The sequence below is a fragment of the Dermatophagoides pteronyssinus genome, unplaced genomic scaffold (assembly GCF_027571235.1).
Source record: "Dermatophagoides pteronyssinus isolate colony J.1.1.1.1 unplaced genomic scaffold, Derpt_VIB-CSIC_2022.12 sq0001, whole genome shotgun sequence".
In the NCBI taxonomy this organism is placed as follows: Eukaryota; Metazoa; Arthropoda; class Arachnida; order Sarcoptiformes; family Pyroglyphidae; genus Dermatophagoides; species Dermatophagoides pteronyssinus.
Window position 1 is genome coordinate 2,448,344 of NW_027461525.1, and position 23,515 is coordinate 2,471,858.

Genomic DNA, 23,515 nt, shown 5'->3' on the forward strand with positions numbered 1-23,515 from the left:
TTGTTACGGCCGCGATAATAAAGGCAACGCTGGTCATGATGGAAAAAGTATTGTTTAAATATCGTTTTTTAAGTTTAATATCATATATGGTTTTCGTTTAGTAGTGTAGCTCACATTTGCAAAATAACGAACATTGTCAAATTATGGTATGTACGGAATAATAGTGGAACGACAAACCAAAAAAAAGTGATTGTTATACAAATGAGACAGATGCTGTAACAGACAGACATAGAGTGTCCTGAATTCTGAATCCATTATCAACCAATTTTAGTGAAAGAGATTGATGGCTGCTTGCTGGTAACCAACAAAAAAAAATAAATAATAGGAAAAAAAATGTAACAATAAAGGGCGACATTGGTTCTCTACAATTACCATATTCTCGGATCGTTGTGTTCACATGTTTTAACAAGACGTTAATAATTGTAATTATAACATCAAATAAATGACTTAGGTTGGAAAATTGAAACATTCGCTCTTTTTCGGTAAAATAGTCAAAACATTGTGAATGACTGTTGAACTAACTTTCATTTAAACCTGAAAGATGATAAAGAAAAAGAATTCACATGCAAACAAAATGAAAATGTGATACTTAAAATATCTGTGTTTTTGTTTTTATGTTGGGGAAAAAACAGAATGTTCGTTCAGAAGAATCACATTCTATATTTATTGTGTTTGGCTACAAATATCATCATACGAAGGTGGCTCTTGTGGTGGTGGTGGTTTTGGTGTTGGAACATTAGAATTGGCCGTAGCAGCTACAACTGATGTAACTCGATTCAATACATCGACTACAGTTTTTGATACACCGGGTACAACATTTTTAATCATACGATCAGTAGGTGTGACATATTGTTTGGTTAAATGTTGATAAGTTTCACCGGCTAATTCATGAATTTCTTTTCCAAATTGACAAAAATCTTCTCGTACATGTGAACGAAGATCATTTATCTTTGACCAATATCGATCACAAAGGCTATTATCCGTATTTGAATGTGATGGACAATATTTTCCAACATCGATTAATGTTTGTCGTAACCACCTATATGATTTACGTTGTTCAGGTGGTATTTCATTAATAAAATATCGTAAACGTTGGTTAGTTATAAATTGTGGTAGATATATTGCGGCCATTGTATCATCCCAAACATTAGCCGAACAAACGGAATCATAATAGCGAAGGTAATCTTCAATCGATTGATTAGCTGATTGTGGTAACGGTTCGATAATCATTTTAGCCGGTAATTCGGGATAATCAATAGAGTTTATTGATGATGAAGATTTTTTATCCATTGATTGATCCATTGATATTCACTTTGATTAATACAAAAAAAAGTAACAAACAAACAAACAAGCAATCGATGTGATCGAGCGAGCAAATTCAAGTTTGTTCTTATATATCCATAGCAAACTCAACAAAAAAAGAAGGAAAATTGTTAGAGAAGGGAAAATATTTTTAATATACAGGATACAATAACTTCGTTTTGGGTACAAATTAGTCATCATTATTCACTACATTGGACGTCATAATTACATAAATACATGAACCGATGTATCTGTTAAACATAATCGTATGATTTTTCCTACTATCGTTATCGTTATCGTTTGTTTTTTGTTTTTGTTTTTCTGTTTATTCATTCATCCAGTCGTTTGAAAGGGAAATTCACCAAGTGTTGCTTGATAACATTGTTCGCTATTATGATTGTCGTTAATCGATGACAACTGGGATATTTTTTTAAAATTCATACACACTTTTTTTACTTATTAAAAACGATTGTTAATACCTAGATCATTTTTTTTATTTAATAACGAAAATAACTAAAACATCTTCTATAACATCGAACCAATCTACAAAGTGCATCCAATAAAAGAATGTGATGCGATTGACTGATATGAGTTTTTACGATTGACAAATGTGCAAATACAAATTTGATAATGATGATGATGGCAATCAACATATGGAATGAATCGAGATCTCGTGTAACTAGCCAAAAAAATGATTACTACCACTATCATCATCTATATATCTTGATTAATGATAGTATTGAGGTTTTTTTTTGGATCGGATCATTCATACAATATTGATTGACTAACTAACTGGAGTGACAACATCAATCGAAAAAAAAACATACACATATGAAACATGCATATACATTTTTGATATGTTTGATTTACTAAATTGCTTTCCGATGTTGTTTCATTTCATTTGGGAAACAAACACACTTATTGATTTTGTTCATTTGTTAATGGTGACTTGTCATAGGTTTCATTTTCCAGGTATCCACATCTTTTGATCATACTTTTAAACCTACAGTGTTCAGTTGGAAAACATGCATATTTTTCTTATATAATCAACAAAAAGATTATAAAATATGATGATATGAAATGTTAATGTATTCATAGTGATTATCATCACAAATCGAAAGAACAAAAAATTAGCTAAAAAAATCCACAATCATAGACAATGAAACATATTACTCTTTTGATTTTGTAAATCAAATAGATTTATAAACCAAAAAGAAATAAAAAGAACAATTTGCACTAAAACAATCCCGATAAACCAAAAATAAGATGACTAATTGCTCAAACCACCAAATCATTATCGCAAAAAAAAGATCATAGGTATTGTCTATTTTGCGATGAAGGAGAAAAGAAAAGAAAATTTATTGCTACTGCTACCACCATAAAATTTGAATGATGATACTTCACATAATATTGAATGAAAAAAAATCGTATTTAAATGGATGAATGAATGAGAATAAACAAAATGGAAAAGAACAAAACAGGAACCAAACGAAAAAAAATTGAATTCTTTTGTTGGTAGAAAACATCATTATCATTGTTTTTTTCTTTACCAGTAGGAAAAAAAAGAAAAATTCTTGAAACCGAATCAAAGAATATGATCAAGTAATAGTTTGAAATATGCTCCGCCTTTCTGGATCAAATGAATAAGCCCATTATATTAGAAGAAAAAGAATTTGTTTTGGATTCATTCGAATGGCGGCGGCGTCATATTATATGGCGGCAAACCAGAACCAACGATATTCTTCTATTGGACCTTGTCGTTTTTTTCAAAATCATTGAGAAGATTCTATTTTTTCCGTTGTTCATATATATTATGAACACACACACAAAGAGACATACTTGATTAAAGCCCATAATTATCGGGAGCTTTTTTTCATTCATTCACTCCCGCTGATTCTCATTTCTCATTCTCGCACATTGAAAGAAACACACACCATGTACTGATTTCGGGTCCAATTGGGTCTTATTCTGTTGCTTATAAATGCACTATGTTCTTTTTCATCTCTTCTATTATCATCATCTATCACTATTCTTGACGACCACTTGTTCTTGTGTGTTGAATGTATGTGAATTGTTGATTTCTGACTGATTAAAAATTGATTATTGAAAAAATTTTTGTTTTTGTTTGTTTATGTATGTGTGGCTAACAACACAAAATTAAATTTTGTTATTTTTTTTTACATTTTTGACACTAGTTATCAGATAGTGCAATTTATTTATTGATTTATAATTCCAACGATATACATCGGTGCTACATCCAAATGATAGTTGCTAATATCAACAATAAAAAATATGTATTTTGTTGAGATGGAAAATTTTAATGATTTTTTACATTTCAATTTAAAATATATAATACGAGCGCATTTGTTAATCAAAAAAAAGAAAAAACAACATGTATGAATTGAAAGTGGGATTGATCCAATCATTAATACAACAATGATAAGCATTCGATGCCATTTATTGTCAATCATCCTCATCTATCATCAGTTTTTATTTTAAATCTACACATATTTGACAGAAAATTAACCTTGGTTTTTTTGAGAACATTATTATTGTTAAAATGTCTGTGTGTATATTACTTCCATGGACAAATTAATTTCTGGAATGATCTCAATCTATTGGGCAGTTATTATCGATCAAATATTGATCATTTTTTCATCATAAATGAAAAATATAAAATTTTATTCAAAATTATCAACAACACAGAATTATAAATATGTAAAAGAAATGGATAATCAACAAGAAGATGATGAATTTAGGAAACTAAATTATTATCCGATTTGTGGTATGTATAAATATTTATTTATTCATTTTTTAAATCTACATTGATCTAAAAGTATGTAAAGTGATAGTGAATTCTTTTTTTTCGAAATACCATTGTTTCTCGACATCGATTTGCAAAGACAAACGAAATTACCGATCATTTTCTTAATCTTCAAAATAATAAATAAATAAATACTCAAACATTATTGGTTTTGAATCATATTATTTGTACACATTATGATTATTGACATGATGATTACCGATTATTATTTGAAAATGATTGAGGAAAAAAAAGAAGAAAACAAAAACAACAACAACAACAACATCAAGTTGTCACCCAATAATGTCATGTCCGATCCATTAAGTGAATAAGAATTGGTCACGGCAAATAAAATAAAATGAAAATATTCTATTTGTATTTTACGATTCAACCAATGTTCATTCATCATCATCATGAAATGTAGTCATAGACGGAACCGAGAAAAAAAAGTGTTGGTTAGTAAATAAATGAGTGATTGGTCATCGTTGTATGGGCCAATTATTTCGAAAATTCCCTTGCGTATATTTGTCATGTTTAAAAAAACTGAAAACATCCCATCATCCAAAACATCAAATGTTGATTTCCATCATGCAATGTGAGACCACAATGAACATTTTCATGTCTATATTTTTGTGTTTACAAATGTGTAAGATGATTCGATTCCGATTCATCATTGCCTGTCAACTAAAATAATTCGCTTTTCCTTTTTTTTTATTCCAACATCATGATTGAAAGTACCGTTTTTTATTTTTTCTTCCTTTTACACATATTCATTGACGCTCTCGGTGTCCGGATTCTTTCATTGATAGGAAATGTCTTTTATTTTTATTTTTGTTGTAATTTTTGATGATGTTCTGACAAAAATAATAAGATCGAATGAGAAAAAAAAACAATGACGAATAACAACCACAACAATAAAAATTAGTGGGAGAAATTTTTTTCATCATCAAATGATATTTTAGGTATAATTACAGTCAAATTTGTTGATATCAAGAATTTTGTAATGATAGGAATGTGTGATGAAATCATAGTCGTAGTTGAGCATCAGAAATGAGAACATTGGTTGATTACAATCAAGTTTCAATGACTCATGATTATTATCATTTTAATAATTTGATTGCAAAATTTTGTTTTTTGTTTCGACAATATTTATAATACCAATATGATAATGCATCTAGATATTTTCATCAAATCTATTTGGTTGCTGGAGTATTTTTGATCGGTCTCCAGGATATTTATAAAGGATTGAATTAAAAAAAATCAACATTGTTCTGGCATTTGTTTGTGTGATAGGAAAAAGTTTATTTCAGAAAAAAAACGTAAACAAAATATTTAAGTTTTCTACGAATTAACTTTGGTGTTCTTATTATCTCATTTCATTCAGAAATCGAATCGATGAATTTGCATTCATGGTCATATGAATATTTTCATAATCGAAAATTATTTCCAACATCATCGTTACTATTTTTATCATCAATGTTTACATTAATTCATCAATATAATCTATTGATCATAACTATAATAGTCATTTCATCCATACCAATAAGTGATTGTTTAAAAATTACATTATTAGATATACCATCACCATTAGTAGTGGGTGAATCAGCCGAACTCACCTGTAACTATGATTTGGAAGATAATGTTCTTTATTCATTTAAATGGTATAAAGATGGTATCGAATTCTATAGGTTCGTATTATTTATAACAATTTTTATTCTATAATTTTTGACAATTTCATTTTCTCAATAATCAGATATGTACCACGTGATTATCCACCAACACAATATCTAAAAATGTCCGGCATCAATGTTGATGTAATTAAATTGATTTTCAAAATTCTATTTTTTGGTTTTTTTAATCATTTGGTTTTTTATCCTCAAAAAATAGATTCGTAAATCAAGTAAAAAATCAGTGTTCCTACATAATGTAAATCTTAGTACAAGGGGTAAATATCGTTGTGAAATATCGGCCGAAGCACCAAGTTTTGTTACTGCGGCCAAAGAAGGAAGTTTAGAAATCAATGGTAAGTTTTATGATGACGAAATATAAAAAAAAAATCTAAATCAAATTCAAGAAAGGGAAAGTGGAAAGCACATCATCAAAAAAACATTCTTTGTGTGTGTATTTTCCTGAGCGGCTAATAAATGACACTTGTGACATGGCTATAATTTTGTTTCCAAAGAAACCTCGAAACCATATACAATGAATAGAAAAATCTATATAGACATTTTATCATTTATTTTAAATTACAAAATGTCCCAATAATAATAATAATAATAATAATTTCAAGTGAAATTTTGATCGAAAAAGGACATTATGACATTTATTCGTACACTGTTGTTGTTTTTGTTGTTATTTTCACTTTAGTGCTTTGTCTTTTACGTTAACATCAAAACACTTGAAAATAGAAAAAAAATTCTAAAAAGTCGATCTAAGTTGAAGGGAAATAGTGAAGGGAATAAAACAACGAACAATATTAAAGAACTGGAGAGTTAAAGTGTAAGGATAATTTAGATGATATATTTTTCAGATCCAAGATTGAAAAAAAAGAAACAATGGAAAAAAATGAAAATAAAAATTAACCTCATATGTTTCAGTTGTGTTGTTTTTTTCTCTTCTTTTTCATTCGTTTGGGGGGTATACAAACAAAATATCAACAACGATTGTATAGATCTAGATTTTAATTTCGATTAATCGACATTGCACATAACAACATTTAGAAATAGAAAAAAAACTGGTCGAATCGCCGATTAATCATAACGCCATACGTACGGACAAAGATTGTTGAAAAAATTTTCAACAAAAACAAAAATCGAAACTATTCTAACTTAATCTTTGATCTTATTTTATCTGTTTAGTACAATCGGTCGGTTTGTTGGCCTGGAAATTAAAGTTATTTTGTTTTTTAATGGACCAAGTTCAAAAAAGTTTTTTGTTGTTGTTGTTTTTTTTTGCAATTTTTCCAATGTTGAATCATTTCTCATTATTCTTGTGATAGTAAAAGAATTTTATTTCCTTCAATTTTATTTGTTTGTTTTTTTCCAGTAAAAAAAGTTTAAAGATTCCAAATTCAATGACAGGTAAACATCTGTGTTACATTGACATTAATTTATGAATCAATCTTACAGGAAAGGATTTCACTTATAGGGGTTTCACACTACAGCAATATTGCTGTGAAATATTTCATTGAAATATTTCAGTCCATAAGGCTGAAATGTAGTGAAATATTGCATTTGAAATATTTCATTCACATTGCTGCTAGTGTGAAACCCCTATTAGGCAAAAAGGCCACTCAATAATTGATTGATTTGCTAAATCATTTTAAACAAAACAAAATCAATCAAATAATTCAAACAACAATTAGAATCAAAACAAAAAAAAAGTTCAATTCAATTTTTTATTTTTGATCTGCCAAATGAATGAAAGAAAAATCAAATCAAAGATGTTACTACTGCTGAGGAATTGAATAGAATTTTTCCTTATGATCTAAAATAAAGTACAAAAAATAGTAAAACTATAGAATTGAATTTCAACAAAAAAAAACCAGTGATTGAATTCGTATGGTAGATGGTGAATTGAAGTTTAATCAAATTATAAAATTGAAAGCAACAAACAAAACAAAAAAAAATAAAAATAAAAATAAAAAAAGAAAAAACATTAAAAGTCGATTATTATATTTATTATGTTCATGTTGAACAGATGATGATGATGATGACAAAATTTAATAATATGACCAACAAGAATGTGTCAAACAATAATAATGTTAAGATAAAAATAAAAACATCGAAATTCAATTCAATTTTTTTCTCGGAAAAAAATGAAATACAAATTCAATTTTTTTTTGTTTAACTTTTCCGGTTTCAACTATGGTTATCTTTGTATGAATATATAACGAAATTTATTATTAGTTCATTCATTCATAGGACAATGACAGTAGTAACCTTGTTGATGTTTTTATTATTATTATTATTCATTCATTCATTTTGTTATATTTTCAAGAATCTAATTTGTCAATTATTCAATGAATAAAATAACTTTTCGACAGGAAAAAAAGGTCAAATGCCTGTGTTTGAAGTATAATGTAATGAGTCCCAAGAGTAGTTTCGTTACATTTTTCATGGTTTTCTCTTTCAAAATGAATTCTTAGGTGAAATACATGAACATCCATTTTATACATTAAATTTGATCAGGAATAAAATCGAAGATAAATATAGCCAAATGTATAAAAGATTTACACGGATCATTTGTGAAAAATGCTTTGAAATGAAATGAAGATTTTTCATTCGCACAATACACTAACAACAAACAAAATGACAGAGTTTATATCATATTGAATCCATATGATTGGAATTTCTACTTTGTTTCCAGTGAAATAAACAACAACAACAAAGAATGAAATTCAAAAGTTGATATTTTTCTTTCGAAAGCAAATCTATGAAAAAACCAAACAAACAAACAAACAAACAAAAAGCCAAGTCAATTTTGTGATGATCATTTTTGACGATTTTCAGTTGTTTACGCTTACATGATTCAATTTTAAAGAATTTCGATCATTTTATATCATCATCAGTATCGAAAAAAAATGAAAGAAAAGAAAAAAAATTTTCAATTTCTAATCGAATTCAGAAAGTTAAAAAAATATATTGGAATTCAAAATGATAATAAAAAAAATTCCCAATTCAACAAACTAACTGATTATGTTTTCTACACATGTACAACAGTTTTACCAACTAGTGGCCCAAAAATAACGACCGATCAAAATGAATATACGGTCGGTGATGAAATACAGGCCAATTGTACATCAGATCGTTCAAATTTGGATATTATACTCAATTTTACAATCAATGGTGAACCAGTATGTATTATTATGGTTTGATTTTCTCTTTTTTTGTTGCTGGCAAATTCTTATTAAAATTTTTTGTTTCTTTAAACTAATCTTTGAAAATTCATTTAGATAACAAATAGCATTGATTATGAAGTAAAATATTCAACACAATTACATTCGGATTCATTGAAAACATCCGGTTTATCATTACGATTTTTATTAAATGATAAACATTTTCATCAAGGAAAATTAAAGCTCAAATGTATTGCATCTGTACCATTATATAATATACAGAATGAAGCAAACAAAATTGTCAAAGATTATCAATATCGACATGAATTGTTACAATATTTCGCATCATCATCATCATCATCAGCATCGTCATCTGCAAGTGAAAGTCAAGGTCTGTACATTTACAAGGACAGATGATGGAAAGAATATTCTTTCCATCATTTTTTTCAACCCCCTATATTTATACATTATTGTTTGTTATATTGGCATAAAATTTGTACAATTCAATTTGAATTGAATCGTATTTTTTTTATATGGCTTCATAAGTGTACCCATCCATATGCATTCATTCATTCATCCATCCATCCATACGACCAATGAACAAAAATAAAAAGTAAAGCCAAACAAAATGCTCTTTTCAAAATCATCAAATCTTTTTCTTTAGGAGATGAAATGAAAATTGATTTTGGTTCCATGTTCTTTTCATTTTTTTTGTTCAATTTTTCAGGCAAACAGTTAGAATGAATCTTTTTTTGAATTTTGAATGCGTGTGTGTGTATTTGTCATTGACTTGTGAACGACAATCCAATTGAGTTTCATCACTAAGCCAAAAGCATTTCTATTCATCATCGTCTGCTAAACGATTGCAGATTTACTTTTTTTTCTTTTTCTCTTTCTCTCGTTCTTTTTTTCTTTTTCCTGGCCGAATGAAGAAGGCCTTGGAGCCATATATTCTTGTTGCATTCTCTTGATCGGTTCCATGATGGGTGAACAAAAATTTTTTTCCAATGTTTGTTTATTTGTTTCGCTTTAACTACCAAAATCTGTAAAAAGGAAATTTTCATTCATTAATGTGCTCAAATTGAGAAGGAAAAATGGTAAACGAATGGGTAAGGGAATAAAAATCGATAATAAAAATTTAATATCCATAGTTTTCATGATCCTCATTGTTGAATTATCGATAGATAGCCAGATTCATATAGACATTGCTTTTAAAAAAAATTCGACCATTGGATATTTTCAAATGAATTTTTTTTTGTTACTAGTTTTCTATGTGGTTCATCACTAAATAAATTTATATCCGATATACAACTCATTGGTCGTGCAATAATTAGTGACAATGAAATTTGACCATTTCGATATATAAATTCCATAACGATCCAAATGAATTATAAACGAATGGTTGGCGTGAACATATTAAGATCACAAATGTCGCACACACTAACACAAATATATAGTCAAGACCATAAAAGCCTATTGATGATGATAATGGTGGCCAACCCAATGGACCATTCGAAAGTAATGAAAAAAAAAAGAGAAAAAAAAATTGAGCCCATCAAATTATTATATCTTTTCATGAAGTTGAACATAATTGTTACCCACCATATCATCATCATTGTTGAGCAAGCCAGCCAGCCAGCCAGTTCATTCATTCATACATTTTTATTTAGTATAAATATCAATTCCATCCCCTTCAACATACAGAATTCATGATGATGGACCCTACTGATGATGACTGCCGTTTTCGTCATCATCATCATCAAATAATCGTAATAATAATATCATCATAATGGATAGAATAGATATTTTAATTTAATTTATTATATTGATAATGATGATAATACATTTATTTTTCAACTCTCTCTCTCTTTTTCTCCCCCTTCATATTTATAGCTATGATATGATGATGATTATGGCTATTGACAAGAAACAAAAAAAAATAATATTTCCCATTTTCTTCTGACCATGTTTTTCATGATTCTCAATTCTTTTATATTTTTTCATAGAATTTTATTTTTATTGTTATTGTTGTTCTATTTTTAATCATAAATATTGAATGATTATAATTATTTTGATTCCATTTATCTATATCATTGCTAATATCATATGTTGAAATGTTATCAATATATATGTGATCTTTGATAATGATCATGAAAAAGTAGATGTCATCGATATGAAGAAAAGTTAACTGTTCAATTCAATCAAAATATATGAACCTTCAAATATGAAAAATCATGAACATTCTTTGAATTTTCACCTGTTTTTTGTTTTGTTTTGTTTACAAATCTAAATGAATTTGTTCATTTGGTCATTTGATCCATACAATTCCAATATAGTGAGACTTTTGTTTCGGTTCATATGCTCCATGTTCAATGCCTTTGGTTAAGAATAATACTTATTATTAGAGACAAAAAAAAATATATATGAACATGGTAATAATAATTAATAATTGATGCAATATTGGTGTGGTCTAAGTTATAACTGGCCATAGTTTATACATGTTTCAGTTTGTCTAGTCATTTAATGGATTTATGTATTGAACAAATTATTATTTGTTCTGAAACAATTCTATAATACACATAAATACATGAATGAATGGATGGGTAGATGAATTGATGGATATTAATGTTCATAATGATGACAAACAAAAAACTTGCCGGCCAAAAACATCATTGTGTGTGCGGTTTTCAACATGGAAACAACCACAATGATAATGAATAAAACATAATAATCATAGTATCTTTTAATATAACGAATAGCAGTGTGAAATGTTAGATAGAATTAAGAATATTTTCATTTCATTTTCTATGATGATTCAATCATAATCAGGTGTTGATTGCATTTTTGAATATAATCCAATAATATTTGTTATTGATTGTATATATTTGAACAGCAAAAAAAACGTTATGGATAATTCATATATTTTTTTCTTTTGCCCATTCATTTAAATATATAGCGGCACGATCAAAAGTATTAAATACTGGACGTATACATCATATTGGTCATTATGGTCATCTAACCGAAATGAACATGGTCAAATGTATATATGTTCTATTTACAACATTGATACATTGGCAATTTCAAAATTTATTCCAATAATAATGATGATTTTTTTTCTTGTCGATCAATCAAACACAAATTATTCAAACATCTACACAAAAAAAACTGTACAAATCTTGTAGAACAAAATCAAGCAATCACTAATATGACAGAACGAAGCAAAACAAAAAAAAAATATTGTAGAATACAAAAAAAACCTTCAATCATACCAAAGTAAAAAAAAAATTCAGCAATTCTTTCTTTAATGATCGTTTTTTTTGTTGATGTGTAAACATTGATTTGAGTTGTATAATAGACAATTACCAAACAAGAATTCTCTTCTTTTTTCAATCATTTCGAATAATTTTTAGCTATTATTTTTCATTTTGTTAATCAATTTCTTTTTTTGTTATAATATCAATAACTGATAATTAAAAATTGTAAAATAAATAATTTTGAAAAAAACAATAGATTTTTTTTTTACTTTCAAAAATATCAATTTCATTGAATTATGGTCGAACAAATAATAATAATAATTTCAATATTAATAATTTATGTTTGACAGAAATCGCCGGATTTTTTTTTCATCCTAGGTTTACAATGTTCAACATTGGTGTATCCGTTTTTTCCTCCATTTTTTTCAACTAAAGTAATTCAATTTAGGTTGTTGATAACGTTGGCCAACAATAAAAAAGAATGGTTCCCTTCGGGTAATAAAAAAAATTTTCATTTTACTTTTTTTTCAACCACATCCTTTCATTGATTTTTTTCTTTTATACAATTTATATTTTTTTATGAAAATGGAATCATTTTTCATTACATCCAATTTACAATTGAAAATCTTAGTATGTTTGGTAAAAAAAAGTGTTTTGTTGTATACAATGAAATATGTAACACATTTGTTTGTATTTGATTTTGTAATAGCATTAACGAAAATGAAATAAAGTTGATCCAATTTTAATTGATAATCCCAGATCCAAAATCATCGTCATCGCATAAATGTACTTCATTTTTAATTAAGAAACTTTATTTATGAAAAAAAATCAGTGAAACATGAAAACTTTGACGGAAAAAAAGGGATTTTTACAATGTCGAAAGAAGCAAAAATAAAATTTTAAATTGACAAATTGTCATACTCTCTGTGTTTGCATTATTATCCAATATGAAAAACATTTTTATTATTGTCAAGCAAGAAAGAGAAGGAGAAAGACTTAAAATTCAGCTAATATATATTAATCGACGAAAATGAAAAAAAACGACGTTACTTGGGTAACAAATCATCATTGCTTATGATAAAATACAATCTCAATCCAAATTGTAATATTTAGGTTTTGTATTATTCAAATATTTACCACCAAAAACTGGTAGGGAAATGCAGGCCAATAATGTAATAATCATTCGTAAATGATGGCAAAAGCTTTAGATACAGACTCTAAATGTTTCAGGAAATAAAGTTTTTTTTACATAACACTTATATAAACTCACTGAAGATACTTGACAAGTTAATGTTTGCACAATAATTTGATTGACTTATCTTTTTATATTTATAATATATTTTTTTCGGTAAATGAAAATTCATATAACCAGAAAAAAATGAATAAATGTTACTGATGTCCACCAAAATCGAATAGGAATCGATGACCAAAGAAAAATCAAATAGAGCAAATAAATAGCCTCTGGGTATTTTATGATTCTGGTTTGTGGTTCAATTCGAAATTTGTTAGCATCTTTATTGAATGAAATACACATGTGTGAAACACAAATAAAATATCATATTTGGTAAAGTGAATTTTGGCATTAAAACAAATTCCAAACATGCATCATACATTAAAATGCAATTATTATCTTGACTAGAAACTTATTCATCACATCGGAAATTCTCATCTTTTTGCTACAGATCTGTAGGACATGTCTATGGTCGACATTTGAGTTGTTGGAACCATTTTCTCATTTTATCATCTTGAAAATTAATTTGATGACTTTGCTCTTCATCATTTCTTTCAACGTTATGTTTTTTTTTGTTTCGATGAATTACGTACTTGAGAATATTTTTCTAAACTTGAAAAGTAAAATTTCATTCAATTTTATTTTTAACAATAAAAAAATAATATTTTGCTCCTTTTTTCCTAATTGTTTGAGTTTTATTTTTCATTGAGTAAAAAAAATAGAATAACAAATTGAAAAAAAAAGTTTCAAACAACCAGATTCGAAAATGAATAGGTAAACATAAGTCTGACAAGTCAAGATAATAATGAGACCTTAGGCACAGAATTGATCGTCATACTAAATAAATGTAAAAAACAGTTGTCATCATTATCGTTATCATCATCATGATCATCATTTTTTGTTGTTATTTGTAACGATATTTTGGTCCATTCATTTCTTCAATAAGATACCTGATCCGGTTGATAGTTGATGTTTTTTTTCAATTTTCTTATCAATAAAGTAAAATGATCGGCTAAATTGTCCTTAAGCAATGGCCAAATAATTTTTTTTTTTTTTTGTTACAGATCATAAGTTACAAAGGATATCTATGTCCGATGAGTATAAAAGTAATAATAATTGAAATGAATAGCAAAACTATGATCATAATTATTCGCATCATCAACATTATTATTATTGTTGTTGTTGTCGTTTTATTCTGGAACAAATTTTGAATCAAAATTTGCTTTTTTTTTCGTTTGTCGACAAAAAAAACTTTAGTTGAATGAATCGTATGTATACCGCATGTTTAAACACATTATGGTTCACTTGTTCTATTCTTCAAACACTACCGTCATCATCATCATCATTATCATCATCGACAATAAGTTTCAATGAATATTGTAAGAGGTTGGGAGAAGAAAAAAATAAAGAATAATCATTTTTAATCAACAATTTTTTTTCTTCATTCCATTTATTCTAGTTGAACATTATTTTATAAAAACCATCATTCAATTTGATCAACAACAAGAACAACAACAAAAGAGTGTATACAAAAAAAAACACTTACATAAACATTACATTCCATTTATCTCTTTTGCATACTTAGATAATGAAAAGGTTATATGACCATATAAAATATGAATTAGAAGCATAAGAAATAAATGAAAAATTCAATAGATTTATACAATTCATATGAATAAGATGAAGTGAAATTTTTGGTGTAAGAGAAAGATAGAGAGATGGGAAAGAAAGACGAATGATTAATTTATCTATTTAGATTTTGTGGTTGGGAATCTTCAAGGAAGAATCTGTTTTCTTTTTTCATATAATGAATCGAGTGTGCTATAGTGGTAGAAGATATGAAAAAATTTCAATTTTTTTATTCTTTCTCTTTGATTATAAAAAAATGAAAATAAATTTATTATGGAATACAAATCTAAAGTAAAAACCAAACTAATTAGATTCAAATCAAAATGGATTTCATATTTTTTTGAAAATAGATGATAAGATTATTGTCGTCATCATCATTAAATTTTGATATTTACAATTTGGAATCTTTATTCATTTTTAAAAAAGCAAAGAATTTCATCGCGAATTCCAGGTATTTTGTTGGAATTCAATATTTTCTTATATTATTCTACTTTTTTTTCACCATAACAAATCCTGGATCAAATTCATTTACATTAACATTCATTCATTGTGATTAGATTTATGGAAAAAGTCATTTAATTTTTTTTTATAGTTTTTTTTGGTTCATATTTTGCAAATTATATTGCCTTACACAATGCGTGTAATTTCATTTCTATTCATTTTATTACATTTTTCAAAAATCAAATTCCACTCGATAAATTCCTTTGAAAAAAAGGTCGAAGGATTTTTTTTTGAATCGGTCTGCGTGCTTGTACGTGGTGTGTTGATTGAACATGGTTATGAAAAAAAATAAAAATGTAACATTTATTATTTGATAATATACATCAGTTGAATGTGAATTTCAATTGAAATATTTGTTGCTAATTTCCGCCAAACAATCCATGATCTCTTTAGAAATTATTCGAAACATTTTATGCTCCATAGATGCCATTAATTTCATCATTCTTTTGATGATATTGTAGAAAAAATACTGATCATTTTGTTTAGTGAAAGTGGTCGATTCACTCTCGATGCTGTTGTCGTCATCACCCACAATCAATGGTCGAACATACTCATCAATGCGATCAATAGTATGCATTAGTTGTCGAGCTAATCGATCTCGATAACTATCGAATTTACATTTGATTGCTTCTGTTTAAACAAAAAAAAAGCAAAATCAGGTTGGTCAAATTTCTAATATAAAAAAAGTTATAAAAAAGAACATACCATCTTTGAAATTATCTTCATTATTTGCTACAAAAGCATTCACATATTCCAGATATCGTACAGTTTTTTGAATGTCATGCAAAGCTGCTTTTCGCAATATTTTTCTATCTTTTATTGATGTTAATGTTTTTCTTGGTTCGGTAGCGGACTTTGATAAAGATCGTAAACTTTGATCTGTAATAGTGGATGGTTCTGGTGAAATTACAACAGGAGAAGCGGCCAATTTGTTGAGATTGATTTTGTTAACAATCAAAACTGAATCTAATTTCATAATTTTTCCAATTTCATCAAGAGATTTTACTTTTGTCTTTTCAAAATTAGAAAAAACTTTTGTTATTTGTGACTGAGGTTTAGTAGAATCCAAAATTTCAGTTTTTGGTTGCTGTTCTTCTTTATCTTCGGGACGAATTTCAGGTGATTTTTTTGTTTGGATCATTGTCTCCATTTTTTGATCAGATGGTTGTTGTTGAACATCACAGTTTAAAGATTTTTCAGTTTCATTATTCGAAACTGAAAAATCTTTCACCGTTTCGAATGACTTGGATTCACTTTTTATAACTTCATTTTCTTTATTATCGTTAAATTCATTGTTTGTTGTTTTAGATTGTAAATTTGCCATAAATGATGATGATGATGGTGATGATGATGATAACAACGTTCGTTTAATTTCGGCCAATTGAATGAGGTTTTTTCGTTTTATCCTTTCGGGTAAAGAAATGCAAGGCTTCGAACTTATCTTCTTTTCTATAGACAACACATGACTTTCGTTACGATCATAAGGCTCTTCTTTGTTATTATTTACATAATCTATCTGATAATTAGTGGAAATTATCTTGAATCGTAATTCTTGATCAGATAATGGCCGACAAATATAAAATGAATCATCAGGAGAAAAAAATAAATCGATACATCCTGTTTGAATTTCGATTGTTACCGGTTTATTTATGGTTAGAGCATTATCATCATTTTCAATAATCTTAAATGTCTTCAAATGTACAAACATTTTTCCATCTGTATCCAAAATAAAATTTTTGTTTGGATTCAACATACTATTTATGATCAATTTTTGTCCATTCTCATTTTGATGGTAAGAATCCACACTAAACTGAAAAACTTTGTTAGCATTTGTTCTCATTCGTCTAAAATCACTCATTTGTTGTCCATTTTGTGGATTTAGTCGTAATATAATCAAAGAATTCGAACGATTCTTTTCAATATTATCATCATCGTTCAATGGTTCTATTTTAATTGCTCCTTCAATCCATCCGATTGGTCTATCAATCAAACAATTTTTAACTTGATAAATGATCCATAGCTTTTCATCTAATAAAATAATATCATTGATTGAATCGTTAACCAAATAATTATAATTGACTAGAGTGAAAATTGTTTGAAATTTCTTATCAATTGATTCGGAATAATCTACCGACACATTGATAATCGATGAAACTATTGAATTTGCAAAAAGTAATTGCTGCGATCGTTGAGAATCTGTCATTATTCACATCAAAACAAATGAAAAAAATAACAAATTTTATAGTCTTTTGAAAAGTTATCGTACATTTATTGTTAAATGAATCGAATTTTTTCAACAATTCAATTATTGCCGTTTCCTGTGATTTTAGAATTTTAAAATTTAAGCAATCATGAAAAGACCTCCCTTTTCTGGATTATCATCAACATCTATTGTTGCATATACTAAATGACAAAAACATTTCATCCGAAAGGAAATCCTCGAAATTTATGGCAACAATGTAGTAGAAAATGTTTTTGTTTTTTTTCTTTACTCATCATGAATCACAATAACATTGACATTGATTCATTCAAAATAAAATGAAAAACATTAAAAATTCGATCAAAAAATTACGAGCATCATGGGCGTTTCGTGAATCAATTCAATCTAATAATAATAATGAAAGTGATAATGATGATAATATCGAAACAAAACAACGTCTATATGAACAAATGATTCCGAACATGGTCATTTATAAAGGTTATAAATTTCCAGGTAATGCTGTAAATAAACGTGTATTAGAAAATATTGAAGATTTTGATGTCCGTGATGATGATATATATCTTATTGCATATCCAGCTAACGGTACTCATCTTCTCGAAGATATTGTTCAAGCATTGTTGCAAAAACATTTCGAAAAGAAAAATCTTCAACAAAACCAAAAAGAAACGAATGAAACTAAAAAAAGTGATGATAATCAAAATCATAATGATGATCAACAGACACCACAAATAACTGTGGCCCGTTTGGAAGCATCGAATTTGTACGGCCATATTAGATGGCTAAATAGCTTACGATCACCACGATTGATTTCGACAAGTTTACCATATGACCTATTGCCACAACAATTACAAATACCAACGGCAAAAATTATCTATATGGGACGTAATAGCAAAGATCATATTGTCGCCTATTATTATCATCATCGTTTGAAAGGTATACAAATCTCATTGGATGATTTCATCGACCTTTATCTGAATGGAAATCTTATATACGGAAATTATTTTGATCATATTGTTTCGTATTGGCAATTATCACAACTTTATCAGAATAATGTACTTTTTATATGCTACGAGGAGCTTAAAATAGTAAGAACTTGTTTTTTTGTTGGATAAGCTAAACATAAAAAATAACCGATTTGTTTCTAGATAACCTTGAAAATTGTTAAATTAATTGTTGAATTTCTCGAATTGAATCTGGATGAACAAGAAATCGAAATGCTTATTGTGGATAAACAATTTATTCGAAATACACAAAATACCATGAATGGTGATAATTTACAGCGACAACAAGAAGATTCGGATCGACAAAATGCACATAAGGTAAATAAATTCTACAATATTCTCGGTGACTGGGATAATTATCTTAATATCGATCAATGTCGTCGTGTGGATGAAATGATTCGTATGAAATTCGAATCACAACGTTTATATCTAACAGATGATGTTGAAACAGCATTGAATAATGTGGACAAATTCAGCAGAATTTTATGCAATAAACCAGATCATAAGCCCAAATCTCGTCTTTTCAATGGAATAGGAATAAATGATGCTATGCTAACATTGACACCGACAAGAAAACCAAAATCTACATGTTATAAAAAACTTATTCTGACAAAAGATGAAGCACGATTTATACGTAAAAAAGATAAGGTTATCATCATTGAAAACACCGATGATGCAACAGATTCAAATCAAAATGATAAAGAACAATCCAATTGGTTTTCAAGAATTTTTTGCTATTGTTGTAACAATTCGAATCCATTTAAGCGTCGTTCATATAATCAACTTTAAAAATCGAAAATGAAATGATTATCTATCGTGCATAATTACTTCAAAATGATTTATGCTGGATATATAATTGATTTTTGAATTGGAAAAATTCTCGCATGATTGCTTAACAACAAATCAAATTAAATTTTCTTTTTGTTGTAGCAATCATAAATTTATGATGAACCTTGATGTTAAAAGTATTTAATGAGCAGGTTTGATGAATCTTTTTCGAATAAACCTATGTTTTTTATTAATTATTATCGTTATTTTTTCAAATTTCATGATTTAATCATGTGGATTGCATCCTTGTGACGTTTTTTAGTTGTTTATTGTCAAAAATATACAATAAAAATAGTAAATCAAATGCCCATAACAAATAAAAAATATTATTCAGGAGAAAAGAACTTGAGTCGATCATTTAAAATCAACAAGTTTAACTGATTTGAATTATTGATTCTTTTCTCAACGATTGAAAACTTTTTTAAAAAATAAACCTAAATATTTTAAAATGAATCATCAAAATAAATACAATTTTTTACTCATCACAACAATGGTCGCTGCCGTCCTATTCATGACGATAGGATCATGTCAAGCAATGCCGTTTGTTACAAAAACCGACAAAGGTGTCGATGTGGATGTATGGCCATTTTTTCGTATGCATTTAGCACGTGAACCACGCGGATTGGTGTTGGATATTGAAGTCTTAAGCGGTATGGTTAAAGTTAATTATGACCGGAAACCCGGCGAAAAACCCAACATTAATGTCAGTGTATTTGGTATTGGCGGTGGTGGAGGAGGTGGTTCAAAAACGACAATACCTATTGATGATATCGAAAGTGAACTTGGTGAATTAAAAGCAAAACCGAAAAATAATAAATTACTTTAATACATTATCAATGGAATCAAATCATACCGGTGTTTTATTTGGAATTTTATCTATTTTCATGTTCGAGCAAAAATATAAACTGATTTTAACTTGGAATTAAATTATTTCAAAATTTTGATGTTATAATAATCTCCTCATTCTGTTCAATAAAATTGGCTAATTTATTGGCTATTAATTTAATATTATTGTTGAATTGAATAAAAAAAATCGAAAAAAAAATTAGAAAATCTCGTACTGATGTTTATGAATAGCACGTTAATCGGTTAAAAGCAAACAAAAGACGTGAGAAAGCAGAAATTTTTTCTTGTTGTTTTTATTCTGTTTATAATTGAAAAAAGAATCAATTTCTATTTCGAATTTTTTCTCGTTTAAATTATATTTATATTGATAAAAATGCTTATCAAAGTTAAGGTATTTATTCTGTTAATAGATAAATTATGATTTTAAATTTGACTAAAATTTAAACATTTTTTCTGTCTTTTTTTTTGTAGACTTTGACCGGTAAAGAGGTAACTAAAATTTTTGACATATTTTTTTAAATGTTAATATTTTCATTTTTTTGTGTAAAGATCGAAATCGATATCGAACCGACGGATAAAGTTGAACGAATTAAAGAACGTGTTGAAGAAAAAGAGGGAATACCGCCGGCTCAACAGCGGCTTATTTTCAGTGGAAAACAAATGTCAGTGTGTTATTGAAGAATTGAATTGAATTTTATTTATTTTTTTTAAATTTCAGGAATGATGATCGAACTGCAAGTGATTATAAAGTAACCGGTGGTTCTGTATTGCATTTAGTTCTTGCACTTCGTGGTGGCTGTCAATTTTTTGCATCATGATAATTCAATGTTAGAAAAATCATCAATCATCTTGCTATAATAAGAAAAGGTTCTCATTAAACCATGTCACACCAAAATGTGTTGTTATTGTCATCTTTTAAAAATTAATAATTCATTATTCAATGTAAAAAATGAATAAAAATGAAATTTAATTTCAATCCAAAATTATTTTATTATTTTTTGTTGTAAAAGATCTAATTTGAATGGTTGATTCTTCTGTGTTGAAATAGAATCACAAATCACGTGATTTAAGTCACATGTTTATTATTTTTTGAAAATTTCGATTTGAAGATTCCAGACTAAACAAGATAAAATGGTGAATTTAACACAGATTTGCTGTAAATATATGCCTTTTTATTATCGAAAACCAGAAAACCGTAGTGTTTTTTTTCGACGACAAGCTATCTTCCGTCTGACCGGTGTAAGATTCGCTATATTGAAAGTTTAATTTTAGTAAATTTTTCTTCTCGTATTTGTTTAGAGTTATTATGGCCGAACGCGCAATATTTGGCGTATTGCTGTAAATCGATGGGTCAAAAAAATGGTTTATCTTCAAGAATTTCGTAGACGTCGAAATACACATATGACCGATCTATATAAACAACGATTGTTGGCTGCTGTGGAAGAACACGATTTCAAAGCCGAATATTTTTTCTCCACATTAAACAAAGTAAGCAATTGATTGCATGATGCAAACGATTCTAATTTTTTTTGCAATAGTGCGACGTCGAATTGGATACGGAAGTTCTTTCATTATTGGCTACTTATGAACCACGTACATTTAAGGTAATGCAATTAACTTTTGTTACTGTTAAGATAATCCATTTTATTTTTTTCTGCCATTTTAGTCATTGGTCGATTTGACCAAAACAGTTTTCTACGAATACGGTAATACAGAAGTAAGTTGTCATTCTAAACCATGCGATGCAGTAATTACACGTGGAATGCTCAAAGAAGATATTTAATATTTGAAAATCATTTTCTGTATTATAATTTTTTGTAGTTAATCATGATAAAAACATTAAATAAAATTTTTTTAAATTGAATTCCTCTGATTTGTTTGATGAATAACAGATGTCGCTATTATCTTGTGGAATATTATATTCTGCAAAATTCGAACGTTTGTCAAAATTGACAAATTCGAAAAATTGAACTCTGAACAATCATCTCTATGTTGATAGATAATTTTTGATTTTGAAATTACTTGTATGAGCCATCCATATAGGATAATTTTAATTAAATAAATGAATGCATTTAACATTTGCCTTTCGATATTTATGAAATTCGAATGTAAAATGGAGCCAGTTGGAGATTGAAAGAACAATCCGTAGAATCAAATAATTCGAAATCATAGATTATCTTTTTCCGATATTGGCGAGCATCCGCTTAAATCCACTCAAAAGATAGCTAACATTAATGACGAGAAAATTCACCAATTTTAAAGAGTATTCGTCTTGTTTGTTCGTTTCGTAATATGGCATCGTTATATTCTCTTTTAACCACTAGATCCATGTTGAGAAGGACCTCCTTTTTTCTGAAATGCTATGACTACACTTCCAAACGGTTCACATACAAAATGAATGAAAATGCCACAATAGCATTGCCGCGCGGCAGTTCATTACAATTGAATTGAATTGAAAAAAAACGAAATGAAAGAGCAAATGAATTGATGATCAGCATTTTGAAAAGCTGGCCGCTCAAGCTATTCGAACAAATTCACTCCTTATTGAATTTTTATCGACAAACATTTCGTCATTGATGGTTTTATGAAATCTGGTCGAAAAGCTAAGAAAAAACTTGTTCGATGTAGTGTTTGTGTTGGTAAGGTTGCGTGCAATCTAAAAGTTTTTAGCTTAGCTAAAAATATTCTTTCATTATTGGTGAAACTCGTATCTACCTGTGGATGTCGTTTGTTTTGTTCGTTATAAATTAAACCATTGAGATGATGCGGCTTTTTCTCTCTATTGATTCACGATGCTACTTCTTCAATAAGGTGTGTGTATGTTGAATATTTGTTGTGTCATGATTTTTATCTTGTCAACGAATTAAAACTTTCAACGAATAAGAATTGTTCAGCTCATATTGATGAATAATCCTTTTTTTCGCTGATTGTTTTGAAATTGTGATGATATGTGATTATTGGCAGAATGTTGTTTTTTTTCAAATTGAATAACATCAGTGAACACATCGACCTCGAATAATTCGTATCGAATATCTTGTTTTAACCGACTAGATAAAAATAAA

The 23,515-nt window shown here is 27.9% G+C and overlaps 7 protein-coding genes and 1 long non-coding RNA gene across 8 annotated transcripts; 6 read left to right on the forward strand and 2 right to left on the reverse strand.

The window, feature by feature from the left end:
- Positions 1 to 48: 48 nt before the first annotated feature.
- On the reverse strand, positions 49 to 1,401 carry LOC113793311 (uncharacterized). Its single transcript, XM_075821681.1, has 2 exons — positions 373 to 1,401; positions 49 to 294 (listed from the first exon to the last, which is right to left on the reverse strand). Exon 1 carries the CDS (start codon positions 1,300 to 1,302, stop codon positions 664 to 666), a length of 639 nt encoding a protein of 212 aa, XP_075677796.1. The 5' UTR covers positions 1,303 to 1,401; the 3' UTR covers positions 49 to 294; positions 373 to 663.
- A 1,700-nt stretch (positions 1,402 to 3,101) lies between these two features.
- On the forward strand, positions 3,102 to 12,449 carry LOC113793494 (uncharacterized). The gene is made up of 7 exons (XM_027343540.2): positions 3,102 to 4,087; positions 5,490 to 5,793; positions 5,859 to 5,919; positions 5,993 to 6,128; positions 8,827 to 8,960; positions 9,060 to 9,333; positions 11,899 to 12,449. The coding sequence occupies exons 1-7, from the start codon at positions 3,967 to 3,969 to the stop codon at positions 12,039 to 12,041; spliced, it is 1,173 nt and encodes a 390-aa protein (XP_027199341.2). The 5' UTR covers positions 3,102 to 3,966; the 3' UTR covers positions 12,042 to 12,449.
- Positions 9,343 to 10,804, forward strand: LOC142645480 (uncharacterized). Its single transcript, XR_012846615.1, has 2 exons — positions 9,343 to 10,051; positions 10,127 to 10,804. It is a non-coding gene; the product is annotated as an uncharacterized LOC142645480 (long non-coding RNA).
- Positions 12,450 to 15,841: 3,392 nt separating the features above from the next.
- Positions 15,842 to 17,840, reverse strand: LOC113793492 (uncharacterized). The gene is made up of 2 exons (XM_027343537.2): positions 16,263 to 17,840; positions 15,842 to 16,187 (listed from the first exon to the last, which is right to left on the reverse strand). The coding sequence occupies exons 1-2, from the start codon at positions 17,758 to 17,760 to the stop codon at positions 15,898 to 15,900; spliced, it is 1,788 nt and encodes a 595-aa protein (XP_027199338.1). The 5' UTR covers positions 17,761 to 17,840; the 3' UTR covers positions 15,842 to 15,897.
- Positions 17,841 to 17,868: 28 nt separating this feature from the next.
- Positions 17,869 to 19,801, forward strand: LOC113793493 (sulfotransferase 1B1-like). Its single transcript, XM_027343538.2, has 2 exons — positions 17,869 to 18,863; positions 18,924 to 19,801. Exons 1-2 carry the CDS (start codon positions 18,096 to 18,098, stop codon positions 19,566 to 19,568), a joined length of 1,413 nt encoding a protein of 470 aa, XP_027199339.1. The 5' UTR covers positions 17,869 to 18,095; the 3' UTR covers positions 19,569 to 19,801.
- Positions 19,802 to 19,917: 116 nt separating this feature from the next.
- LOC113793496 (uncharacterized) lies at positions 19,918 to 20,613 on the forward strand. Its single transcript, XM_027343543.2, has one exon. It carries the CDS (start codon positions 20,056 to 20,058, stop codon positions 20,431 to 20,433), a length of 378 nt encoding a protein of 125 aa, XP_027199344.1. The 5' UTR covers positions 19,918 to 20,055; the 3' UTR covers positions 20,434 to 20,613.
- A 93-nt stretch (positions 20,614 to 20,706) lies between these two features.
- Nedd8 (Nedd8 ubiquitin like modifier) lies at positions 20,707 to 21,436 on the forward strand. The gene is made up of 4 exons (XM_027343544.2): positions 20,707 to 20,844; positions 20,925 to 20,942; positions 21,003 to 21,115; positions 21,172 to 21,436. Exons 1-4 carry the CDS (start codon positions 20,827 to 20,829, stop codon positions 21,269 to 21,271), a joined length of 249 nt encoding a protein of 82 aa, XP_027199345.1. The 5' UTR covers positions 20,707 to 20,826; the 3' UTR covers positions 21,272 to 21,436.
- A 60-nt stretch (positions 21,437 to 21,496) lies between these two features.
- On the forward strand, positions 21,497 to 22,317 carry mRpL20 (mitochondrial ribosomal protein L20). The gene is made up of 4 exons (XM_027343542.2): positions 21,497 to 21,692; positions 21,753 to 21,941; positions 21,992 to 22,057; positions 22,120 to 22,317. Exons 1-4 carry the CDS (start codon positions 21,585 to 21,587, stop codon positions 22,234 to 22,236), a joined length of 480 nt encoding a protein of 159 aa, XP_027199343.2. The 5' UTR covers positions 21,497 to 21,584; the 3' UTR covers positions 22,237 to 22,317.
- Positions 22,318 to 23,515: the final 1,198 nt, after the last annotated feature.